The sequence below is a fragment of the Carcharhinus amblyrhynchos genome, chromosome 3 (assembly GCF_965287045.1).
Source record: "Carcharhinus amblyrhynchos chromosome 3, sCarAmb.v2.hapA, whole genome shotgun sequence".
NCBI classification, from domain to species: domain Eukaryota; kingdom Metazoa; phylum Chordata; class Chondrichthyes; order Carcharhiniformes; family Carcharhinidae; genus Carcharhinus; species Carcharhinus amblyrhynchos.
In genome coordinates, this window is record NC_137326.1 from 15,965,885 (window position 1) to 15,978,682 (window position 12,798).

At 43.3% G+C, this 12,798-nt stretch overlaps 1 protein-coding gene across 1 annotated transcript in view; it reads right to left on the reverse strand.

Annotated features, from left to right (window-relative positions):
- LOC145336308 (interleukin-17 receptor C-like) overlaps positions 1 to 12,798 on the reverse strand; it is a 65,579-nt gene that overhangs the window by 20,439 nt on the left and 32,342 nt on the right. Inside the window, exons 6-11 of the mRNA XM_080181742.1 lie at positions 9,797 to 9,908; positions 7,798 to 7,842; positions 6,436 to 6,572; positions 4,367 to 4,423; positions 2,350 to 2,407; positions 637 to 821 (exon numbers count right to left, since the gene is read on the reverse strand). Coding sequence (XP_080037868.1) covers positions 637 to 821; positions 2,350 to 2,407; positions 4,367 to 4,423; positions 6,436 to 6,572; positions 7,798 to 7,842; positions 9,797 to 9,908 — 594 coding nt within the window. The remainder of the gene's footprint in view (positions 1 to 636; positions 822 to 2,349; positions 2,408 to 4,366; positions 4,424 to 6,435; positions 6,573 to 7,797; positions 7,843 to 9,796; positions 9,909 to 12,798) is intronic.

The following is a 12,798-nucleotide window of genomic DNA, read 5'->3' on the forward strand; positions in this document are numbered from 1 at the left end:
ACCCTATCCCCGTAACCCCCTGTATTTACCAAGGCTGATCCACCTAACCTGTACATCATTTCCTGCTGCCTCAGAAAAGCAGCCAGCATTATTAAGGACCTCACGCACCCCGGACATTCTCTCTTCCACCTTCTTCCATCAGGAAAAAGATACAAAAGTCTGAGAATACATACCAACCGACTCAAGAACAGCTTCTTCCCTGCAGCCATCAGACTTTCGAATGGTCCTACTTTATATTAAGTCGATCTTTCTTTACACCCTAGTTATGACTATAACACTAAATTCTGTACCCTCTCCTTTCCTTCTCTATAACGGTATGCTTTGGTTGTATAGTGTACAAGAAACAATACTTTTCACTGTTTACTAATACATGTGACACTAATAAATCCAATCCAATCAAATCAAATCAGACAGTTGAAAGGACAAACCAGGTTGTCATTGTGAATGGACCTTTCAGTGTTAAATGAGTGATATGTTCACCTTCCAATGTTTAATGTCACTCAGACCAGGTACTTACCTTGTGGAAAATCATCCATCCTAATTCCACATGTTATCATTCTCTGGCTACAATTTAAGTCACAAAAACAAATGTAAGCTGTTATTAGAGCCATGTTAGTGAACCAAGGAAGGACTTACATTAACTTGAATTGGTCTTCTGGAGTGGGGGATCTCTTGGCATGATGTACCTTCCTCCGACTTTGAGCAGAGGGAGACAGTCCCCTTCATGTTACATGGCGATGAAAGTGTCCACTGAAGTGCTTTCCCCTCATATTCCACTGCCAGGCTGCTCAACTTCCAAACATTATCTCGAAATTCCTCAACTGCAAGAAACGGATGAAGTTAGCTAAAATTCAAAATCAACTTTGCATTCCTCTGACACAGTTTTATTTGGAGGGATTGACACAGAAATGTAAATAATGCAAACCCTTTTGGATGGAGACACCTCCTTTAAAAATGTTAATCGGCAGAGTTTGTACCAGGTGAAGACATATGAACCTTATTGATTAGGGAGTGAATGGTGCAATAGGTTAAGCACCATCACCAAGGGAAGGCCATTCGGCCCCATTGTTACAGCAGTGGAATTGAAAGCCAGCATTGACTAGGGTGATGCACAGAGAAGATGCAGTCGGTCTTCCTTGAATCAGGCTGGGTGAATAGTGAATTGTTTATCGGCCATTCTCACCCGAGCCCTCCCTTTTGGAATCTTTGGCTGTTACCCAGTGATAAAGGAAGCCTCGAGCCTTGATTAAGCAGACACATACGGCAGTGGGGTGATGGATTTTCTGGCCTTCCCCGTGGCAGGAGCCAGTGCTCCATTCACTGGTGGCAGGACTTTCAGGTCCTGCTGGTGTCAGTGATACTTCCCTTTCACTGCACTCCACGTCGCTGAGACCAGGAGATCCACCAGCCAGAACAGCCAGAGAATTCCGGATATGTATCACTGATGGAAAGGAATTGGGGCAGGATATAGAACAGAAAGCAGTCATATATTTTCTGTGCTAAGCCTGTGGCAAGGGTTTTGTTTAAAGAAGTTTGTTTGGAACATTTCATATAGTTATTCTGGGTTATACAGTATCATGGTTGTTTGTCTTTCTGGTTTGTAATTGGTAAAAATTATTGCTCTATGTTAACTGCATTCTTAAATAAACTTTGTTTGATAAAAGCTCCCTAGTGGCTCATTTGAATCAGACTTGAAGTGAAACATCTCATGCTTACCCTCGCCAAATTCAAATTGTAAAACTTATGATCCAGGTAGGCTTCATAAAACACTTCAGAGTTTCTGATCTGAATTATAACATTCTACTCACCTGTTGCATTAAATGACAACCCTCACATGCTAGCCCCACATCACCCCACAAAAAAATGCCCAAACCGCCTACCCTCTGGGATCCATTGGGCCTTCTCCTTCCTCCTCATTGCAGTCCCAGCAGTGTCCACTAATACATCCCTGGCGCTGCTGGGACTGAGGACAGGACTTCCTCCTCAGTGAGAGACTGGAGTCCCTGACGGTCCCTATTAAGCCCACCCGCAGCCTGTTAAGGCCATGGGGTGGGCCGGCTTTGCTTCTGAGTGGGTGGGAGGGGAAGGGGAGGTATTTGGGGCGGGCCGTTCGCCATCCACCCCCTCCCCCCACCCCACCCCATCACCACTGCCCAACCCCCTCATGGTATCCTGCCGCAGATAGGCAAATTGTGAACAGTAATTGTAATTGGGCTTCAGAGGAGTTGCCAGTGCCCCTCCCCGGGTAAAGTCATGTACCCTGCTTGTCTATGTAAATAACCCACAAAAATGTATCTTACTGTACAATGACACCCGAAGGTGGGAAGGCTGAGAAGCAGCCCAACTCACCGGCAGAAAAGGGACATTTTTCACATCGTCTGGCATCTTCTATTGTTGCAGACCACACCTATTGAAAGCAGAATAATGGATAAACCAAATCAGTACTGAACCATGCCTGTCACTTCTGAACAGTAAGCGGCATACAGGGTTTTAATCAATTGGAATGTATTAAATGCCTATGATCGCAAACAAATAAAACAAAGCTACAATCTCAACGTTTAATTTGATGCAATGTTACGAAGGAAATACACAGCCGGTACATCTTGATGCTCTTCTCTTGGAAAATAATAATGGGTGAGATTCTCTGCTCCCCCCCAACTCAGCGTTTTGCTCAGTGGTGGGAGGTAGTGTCCTGTTTGCTGGTGGTGGGATTCTCTGCTTCCACCACTGTCAGTGGGAATTCCCACCGAAGCCACCTCACACTGCCTGGAAACCCGTGGCCGGATACACACCATCAGCGGGACCATAAAATCCCAGCGGCGCGAGCGGCCGGAGAATTCCGGCCAGTGAGTACATTTGTACAAAGAATCTCACACGGACTGTGAAAATATCAGTCTCACAATCGCACGGCAAGCTATTGTGACTAACTCTTATTGATCAGTGATCTGAAGCTGCCCAGTAATGTAAATCGAGTTTACACAAGTATTTCACAAAAAGAGCTGTGACAAAGGGTCACCTGGACTTGAAACGTCAGCTCTTTTCTCTCCTTTCAGATGCTGCCAGCTGAGGTTTTCCAGCATTTTCTCTTTTGATTTCAGATTCCAGCATTTGCAATAATTTGCTTTTTTTCACAAAAATATCACAGGGCTCTGATCGAAACTTTTCCCGATGGAATAAGTCAGCTCACGGAGTGTCACGGTGTAGAATTTTCCTCTCATGGACAGATTAGTGGCAGGGTAGTTCCTCCGCTCTACATATGGCACTGCTGCTAACCTAATGGAATTCCCTTCCTAATTCCGTTTAGCTATCGATAGCAACACTCCCCACTGGGTTAACGTAGCAGAGAGAAAGTGTGGAAGTTGGAACCAGCTGTTAGCAGATGAAGGGTCTGAGTCTGCTGTGCAGCATGAGGGGGGTCCTTGAGAGACCACAGAATGTTTCAAGTGCTGATTGTGGTTAAAGAAAATGCGGATGTTTACTGAACATTGCCTGTTAAAAATATCAAGGATTCTGCACAGCTGCATGTATAGGTGACAAGAATGCAAATGAAAGATTGAAATGATGCTAAATTCTATTGGTTAACAGTACACACCAAACAGTAAGGCTTTTGCTAGTTTAACGGGCATATTTTTTCTTGTTGACTAAGAAGTGCTATAACTGATACTAATACGCGGAACTCCGTTAGAACACCATTGTGAGATTCACTGTGTCTGTTCTCCTTGCTAGCAAGTAATAATGCTCAGAAGATTGAGTACTTCACCGTGCCTTCTCTGGTTAATACTCAACAAAAGGTTGCTGCCACCTTTAAAGGCTGCAGTTCAGAAAAGGGGAATGTTTAGTGAGTTGCAGGAATGCCTGAGGGTCTCGTTGGAGGCTGCACGCCAGGTTAATCCCTGGAGTTGGAGCTGGCTAAAACTAGGGAGAATCGAGAGGAGAAATCCTATAAAGGAGCTCTTTGGAGGGAGCACAGGCAGCCATTGCAAACTCCACAACCTCTGGAATGATAGTGACAGTACAGGAAAAGATACAATGACCTCAAAAGGATGTCCATGTTATTAAGGCAGCAATATGAACTGGGATCGTTTATTACCGATAGTGCCTTCACTCATCTTTATTGCTATCGTTACTTGTATGTTAGGAAACCCAAGGACATCCCTGCAAACACAAGGACGTCCCTGCAAACACAAGGACGTCCCTGCAAACCCAAGGACGTCCCTGCAAACCCAAGGACGTCCCTGCAAACCCAAGGACGTCCCTGCAAACCCAAGGACGTCCCTGCAAACCCAAGGACGTCCCTGCAAACACAAGGAGCCTTCACTAATCCTTGTCTTAACATTCTAGATATAATCATATAATGGACACATACCTGCAAGCACAAGCAAGGGACAATGTCTGAGTAGTTGAGGTGCACCTCAGTCTCTTTCTAGATAAACAATAATAATGATTATCACTCACATGTATTTATAAAACACCATCTTTCACCGTTCTTAAAGCACAACTAACAAGTCGGTCATCTCAGCGGGGACAAAACTAGTCCTGGGCCCTAATGCAAAATAGCCGATAGCATCTTAACCATCTGTTTTATATCCTGCCATTATATCAACTGGGGGAAAAGAATCAGGTGGTGTAAAACAGGCAGCTAGCTCACTAGAAACTGTTCTATTCTTTCATCCCCAAGGCCTCTTTCTAGCAATGACTTCTCAATTACATGATCACAACTTCAAAGCCTCCAAAGATGTGCAGGTTAGGAGGAATGGCCATGCTAAGTTGCCCCTTGGTGTCCCAAGATGTATAGGTTAAGGGGGGTAAATATGTGGGCTTCCTTGGGATAGGGTCTGGAAAGGATGCCCTGTCAGACAGTCAGTGCAGATGTGATGGGCCAAATGGCCTCCTTCTGCACCACAGGGATTCTATGATTCTACAAAACTGCCCTTCTGCCCAATCCATTTGCCAAAAGCCTTTTGCCTTTAGGTGTGCCATCTAGTGGATTAACAACATGACCTGGCCAGACAAACGGCCAGATTTGAGTAGCTTATAAATAGGGTTGGCAACCTGCCTGACAGGGCCAGGAATCCACCGGAATCAGTATCAATCTGCTGGTGGCCAAAGGAAGCAATGCAGGAAATCTTTTAAATAATATTTTAAATATCAAAACACAGAAACTGATAGTGAGAGTAGGCCATTCGGCCCTTTGAGCCTGCTTTGTCATTCATTCTGTTCATGGCTGATCATCAAATTCAATGTCCTGATCCCACCTTCCCCTATATCCCTTGATCCCTTTATCCCCAAGGGCTATGCCTAATTTCTTCACATAATGTTTTGGCCCCCAATACTTTCTGTGGTAGTGAATTCCACACATTCACCACTCTCTGGGTGAAGAAATTTCTCCTCATCACAGTCCTGAAAGGTGTACCCCTTATCCTCAAACTGTGACCCCCTAATTCTGGATTCCCCCACCACTGGGGACATTCTTTCTGAAACTACCCCATCTAATCCCGTTAGAATTTTATAAGTTTCTATGAGATCCCCTCTCACTCTTCTAAACTCCAATGAATACAATCCTAACCAATCAGTCCCATAACTCATCATCAGCGACCACTAAGAAGGGGAAGAAGCTACAACTCCCATCAGGTGGCATTGCCACGCAGAGATGTCACAACAAGGGCAATACCACCCATTCAAATTCAAACCTTAAACCTAAAAAGAAAAGCCAAGAGGATTCCTTCTGATTGTCTAGGAATTTGAGAGGAGGGAGGCTGTGATGGGGGTTGGTGTGGTTTGAATTTCATTGCCAGAATGGGCAGCATTAGTCTGAGTGCATTGGGAGCCATGAGGTGGAGATGCCAACATTGGACTGGGGTGGGCACAGTAAGGAGTCTCACAACACCAGGGTTAAAGTCCAACTGGTTTATTTGGAATCACGAGCTTTTGGAGCGCTGCTCCTTCATCAGGCGAGTGGAGGTAGGTTTCACAAACACGGCATAAAATCCCCACACACTGCCTGGGTTTGCAAAGTCCTGCTAACTGGCTTGGCTTGAGTCAATTCGCACATCTTTAACCTGTGATTATCTCCCTCTCTCCACACACACTGCCTATACCTGTAAAGACTCGCATTCTAACTATTCTTCACAGTCCAATCTGTAATTATCTTACAGTTGTGTCTTTGCCTATATATGCCGTGTTTGTGAACCGTGGAGTTTTATCATTTTTCTCTCTTCTTCTGCCTTCTACGAATCATACATTATTTAACCTCCATGGGGTAACAGTGGGCCTGACTTAGTGCCACTCTACAACAACAAGTGGTCCTCGCCATGTGGGCTATTGCGGGGCAGTCTTCTAATCCCATACGAGGATGAAAGTTTTGCACTTTGAACAGCTTACGGATATTATCGATTTACACACTTACACATAATCAGCATTTTCAAAGCTACTTACTAATTTTTCAGTAGCCAGTGACTTTTGACTCTCAAATGGTGACGTCACATTATACTTGAACATGGTGTAGTAATCCTGTGGTACATTAATAACAGCCAGTTGTATCTTGTTTTCTAATGTGACATTTATACTTGGAACTGTAACGCAAGAAACAGGGTTTGATGTAAGCAATCTTGTATCTTGAGTCAAAAAAGAATTAAGATTACAGAAAGCTGGCACGTGTGTTGTTGATGCAAACTCCTGTCCTTCGGTTATACAGAGACATGAACTGTCATATCAATGCCCTGATCTGCTGTGCCACCATCTCTGGTCATTTTAAGCTCCAACCCATTGAGGAACTATTAGGCTCCTCCTAATTGTCTGGACACCAACAGTTACTGCTCTTCCCCCTGCACTTTAATACATGATTGTAGGTATCATGCCGAAGATTTTAAACACAAACCTCTTGAAGCTCCCAATGCTCAAACTTCTTAACTTCAGTGGTCAGATTTCACAATTGTCCATTTCTCTTACATGGGATGGTGAATTTCATATCACTGCCTCTCCCTGCCTCTCTAACCTTCTCCAATGCCGACAACTTGTGCATCTCTGATTTTCCTCATCCCCTTTGTTGATGATTGTATCTTCAGCTGCTTATGCCCTCAATCTGGAATATCCACCCCAAGATTCACAGCCTCTCTACCTCTCCTTCCTGCTTTAAGACACTCTTTAAAAATCTACCTCTCTGAGCAAGGTGGCATGGTGACAAAGTGGTTAGCACTGCTGTCTCACAACACCAGGGACCCGGGTTCAATTCCTGGCTTGGGTCACTGTCTGTGTGGAGTCTGCACATTCTCCTCATGTCTGCATGGGCTTCCACCGAGTGCTCCGGTTTCCTCCAACAGTCCGAAAGATATGCTGGTAGGTGCATTGGCCATGCTAAATTCTCCTTCAGTGTACCCAACCAGGTGCCGGAATGTGGCAATTAGGAGATTTTCACAGTAACTTCATTGCAGTGTTACTGTGAGCCTACTTGCGACACTTAATAAATAAGCTTTCGGCTACGTGTCCTTATTTGGCTCTGTATCACATTTTGTCTGACAATACTCCTCTTCTAAATGAAAGTTGTTCCCCAACTTTGCATAACTACCAGAGAGAATTCAGTATGATAGTGAGCTAATCACAATACTACAGAATTGTTACGGCTTTTGTTATGGACTGTTTTGACAATTGTGGCACTGTAGCTTTAGTTCTTTGATCACAAGTTTCAGTTCTTCCTCATTTCAATACAATAATTTTCTTCACTGCTTCCATATCATTGCCATCGAAAAGATACATGATTGTAAAATAATGTATATTCTACAGATAGGTGAGCTTCCTTACCCTTGCACAATTCTATGTTCTCCAGGAAATCTTTCAAGGTACAATCTGCAAGGAAACACAACGGACTCATTAGGAATTGTATACCAGCACATATATTTTGTGCAGCAATGCAGATGCCACCATCTTCAGATTCTATGAACATTTAACCAGAGATTCTTCAGAACCATAGAATCCGAGTATTGAAAACTTGTGCTCCAGAACTAGCCATGCCCTGAGCGAATCTATTACTTCAGTTATGAGGGTAGATTGGAGAGGTTGGGACTCTTCTCCTTGGAGAGAAGAAGGCTAAGATGAGATTTGATAGAGGTGCCCAAAATCTGAAGAGGGCCGAACAGGATAAAAACATAAGAACATAAGAAATAGGAGCAGGAGTAGGCCATCCAGCCCTTCGAGCCTGCCCCGCCATTCAATAAGATCATGGCTGATCTGTCGTGTCTCAGTTCCACATTCCCGCCCTCTCCCCATAACCCTTAATCCCCTCGCTTATCAAAAACCCATCAACCCGCGTCTTAAAAATATTTAGCAAGGCAGCCTCCACCACTTCAATGGGCAGAGAATTCCAGAGATTCACCACCCTTTGAGTGAAGAAGCTCTTCCTCAACTCCGTTCTAAACCGCCCCCCTTTATCTTGAGGCTGTGCCCTCTAGTCCTACTGTCCTTTCTGAGTGGGAAGAGTCTCTCCATCTCTATCCTATCCATCCCATTCATCATCTTATATGTCTCAATGAGATCTCCCCTCATTCTTCTAAACTCTAACGAGTACAAGCCTAGTTTATTCAGCCTCTCCTCATAGCTCAACCCCCTCAACTCCGGTATCAGCCTAGTAAACCTCCTCTGCACTCCCTCCAAGGCCAAAATATCCTTGTGTAAGTACGACGACCAAAACTGCACACAGTACTCCAGCTGCGGCCTCACCAATGCCCTATACAGCTGCAGCAAGACCTCCCTACTTTTATATAGATAGGGAGAAACTCATAAAAGGATCGAGAATGAGAAGGCACAGATTTAAAGTGATTTGCAAATGAGACAAATGTACTGTGAAAAAAAACCTTTCCACCCAGTGAGTGGTTTGGGTTTGGAATGCACTGCATAAAAGTGTGGTGGAGACAAGTTCAATCAAAGCTTCCAAGAGGGCATTGAATCCCATAGAATCGTAGAATCTCTACAGTACAGAAGGAAGCCATTCGGCCCATCGAGTCTGTACCAACCACAATCCCACCCAGACCCTATCCCCCTAACCCCATACATTCACCCTGCTAATCCCCCTGACACTAGGGTCAATTTTAGCATGTCCAATCAACCTAATCGGCACATCTTTGAACTGTGGGAGGAAACTGGAACACCCAGAGGAAACTCCGCAGACACAGGAAGGCAGTGCAAACTCCACACAGGCAAGAAGGCTAGAATCGAACCTGGGCCCCTGGTGCTGCGAGGCAGCAGCGCTAATCACTGTGCCACCGTGCTGTTCCATAGATGATAATTTGAATAGAAACAATGTGCAGAGATACGAGGAAGAGGCAAGGAATGGCATTAGGTCAGAATGATTATTTGGAGAATGAAAGAGCCTCTCTTTGTGCTGTAGTAATTCTGTAATTCAGTACAGCTACAACAATGGCACATGGAAAATTGCCCAGGTATGTCTGGTGTACAAAAAGCAGGACAAATCCAACCTAGCCAACTACACACCCTATCAGTCCACTCTCAATCATAAGCAAAGTGATAGAAGGGTTCATCTACAGCGCTATCAAAGGGCACTTACTCAGCAATAACCTGCTCAGTGACATACAGCTTGGGTTCCATCAGGTACACTTAGCTCCTGACCTCATTATAGCTTTAGTCCAAACTTGGACAAAAGAGCTGAACTGAAGAGGTGAGGTGAGAGTTACTGCCTTTGACCAAAGGCTCTAACAAAACTGGAGTTAACAGAAAGCAGGGGAAAAGAAAATCAGATAGCTTATAATAATTCGAGGGTCAAACTGCCTTATGTTGCCTTACCCACCTTCGACTACATGCTTACGTCGCAAAGACATCCCGCTCTCATGAAGTGTGGATGCAACTAAAAAAACTTCACTGTTCATGGCTGCTGGGAAGCAACTCAACTCCACGGTACCCTGTGAAGAAAAAAAAGAACAATCCTTTAATTTATCTCCTTTTCTCTGTGGGCTATAGCAACTATAATGTCATTTTCACTCAACTGTTATATTAGTTTATTATAATCAGCAGACAATGTAACTGAGGCATGATTCCTTTGTGCCCTTGCACACAACAGAGGAAATGTCTCTCCCCTCCCCCATTGGGTCGCTTTCTTCCCACATCCACATGGGAATTAATAGTAGAAAGGACCAGGTAGGTTAGGAATTAGTTATATGAATAATTGAATTATATTAATTTTGTTATATGTTATAAACTTAATATGAAAAATTAATTTTGAATATTCATTGTCAATTTTAGCATGTCCAATCAACCTAATCGGCACATCTTTGAACTGTGGGAGGAAACTGGAACACCCAGAGGAAACTCCGCAGACACACCGCCAATGTGCAAGATAAATTCGAACTGAAATGAAAGATGTAGGAAAACAATGGACTTTTTGATTAAGAAACTGAAACATAAAATATTCTGACACAAAAGCCATGATGTTGGACTGGGGTAAACGCAGTAAGAAGTCTCACAACACCGAAAGGCAGTGACGAAAGCCAGACAGCAGGTCAATATCAGAGACAAGAAAACCAGTTTGGAAAACTGAATTTGTAATTGAGAATTCTGATTAATTCTATACACACAACTTGAGGAATATTAGCAGCTAATGTTTTAATATGTGGTTTGAGAATAATACAAAATATTTAAGTAATATGTTAATAATGTTTCTTAAGCAATGAGATTTGTCTTGTTAAGAAATGAATTTGTAACATGTCAGTAGAATGAAAAATGCATTCATGAAAGATACCACATCAAGTCAGGCACAAATAATGCAACAAAATAAATTACCACTGCATATCTGGGCCAGGGAAATTAAATCCAATAGATAAAGGCGCCTTCAATAGAACCGGTTTAAATTGGTTAGAGAAAATGTTGAATCATAAGAAGCCATGTTTTGGGAGAGAACGTCCATAAAACAGACAGATGACTGACTTATGTATATCTGAAGGTGTCAAAGAATTATTGATTGAAGGACATGCCATCACTAGATTGACAGAAATGTAAATGAATGAAATTGCTTTTAATTAAGCATTGAGCAGATCAATCTGATTAATAAAAAGTATAACTATTCTACTTTTTCTGGCATGAAATCTGAGATCTTTGTGAAAAGCCTGCTAGTGCATTAGTTGTGTTGGTGGAACCAGTGATCTCCCATTTTGGCCAAAATGAGATTTGTCTTAATTGTTTGTTTGTCTGAATATTGTTAATTTGTAATGATCTTAATTCTAATATTTCAATGTTTTAATAAAACTATTTTAATTGAAGGATCTCATTGAACTGAATCAACTTCTTTTGCTTTTGTGAAATGAAATGTTTAGTGAAAAGGTTTAGTCTTTAAATAAATCAGGCTACCTCGAAGAATTTCCCACTACATACATGAAGCAGGCAAAGAACATGCTTTTAAGTTTAAGCTTATTTATTAGTGACACAAGTCAGCTTACATTAACACTGCAATGAAGTTACTGTGAAAATCCCCTAGTCGTCACATGCCGGCGTCTGTTAGAGTACATTGAGGAAGAATTTAGCATGGCTAATGCACCTAACCAGCACATTTTTCTGATTGTGGGAGGAAACCGGAGCACCTGGAGGAAACCCAGGCAGACATGGGGAGAACATGCAGACTCCGCACAGACAGTGACCCAAGTCAGGAATTGAACCCAGGTCCCTGGTGCTGTGAGGCAGCAGTGCTAATCGCTGTGCACCGTGCCACTCTTGGAGGCAGAGTAGGGAAGGAGAGAAAGGAATATATGGGATGGGGGTAGGGGTGTGACAAGAGAGAGGGAGACAAAACAAAATAAGACATAGGAGCAGAATTTGGCCATTCAGCCCATCGAGTCTGCTCTGCCTTCGATCATGGCTGATATGTTTCTCATCTCCCTTTTCCTGCCTTCTGCCTATAACCCTTCAACCCATTATCAATTAAAATCTGTCTAACTCCTCCTTAAATTTACTCACTCTCAGCATCCACTGCACTTTGGGGTAGCGAATTCCACAGATTCACAACCCTTTGGGAAAAGTAGTTTCTCTTCCAAAGAAATGATAGTGGAACAAGTAAAGAAACAAAGTGTAAACCTAGAGGAGGTGTAAACAAGAGAATAAGTGGCAGCTGCTGCCCAGGATTGTTGAAACATGATTTTATATCCAGGGGGTTGTGAAATGCCTCATGGGAAGACGAGGTGCCATTACTCATTGAGCTTCAAGGGTGAGGTGATGTTCCCATTGAAGCTGAACTCAGGGAGTGGATGGAGAATTAAAATGACTTAAGCAGCAGGCCACCATTGTAACCTAAAAAGTGGGTACTCTACAGTGCCGTCACCCAATTTGCCTTTGCTATTCCCAATTTGGAGGAGGTTGCATTGTATCGGTGTGCCAAATTTAGGATCAAATTTAGGTGTGAATTATACAGTAAGTGGCAGAATCCTTAGGAACATCAACATACAGAGGGATCTGGGCATGCAGGTCCACAGTTCTCTGAAAGTAGCCACATGGGTGGCCAAGGTGGTTAAGGAAGATTGCCTTCATCAGTTGGGTTTTGAATAGAGGATTTGGGAAATCATGCTGCAGTTATATAAAACCTTGGTTAGGTCACATTTGGAGTATCGCGTGCAGTTCTGGCCACACGACCAGAAGGATGTGGAAGCTTTGGAGAGAGTGCAAAGAAGGTCCACCAGGACGTTGTCTGGTCTCGAGGATGTTGGCTATGAGGAGAGGATGAATAAATTAGGATTGTTTTCACTGGAAAAACGGAGGCTGAGGGGAGCCCTGATAGAGGTCTACAAAATTATGAGCAGCATAGGCAGG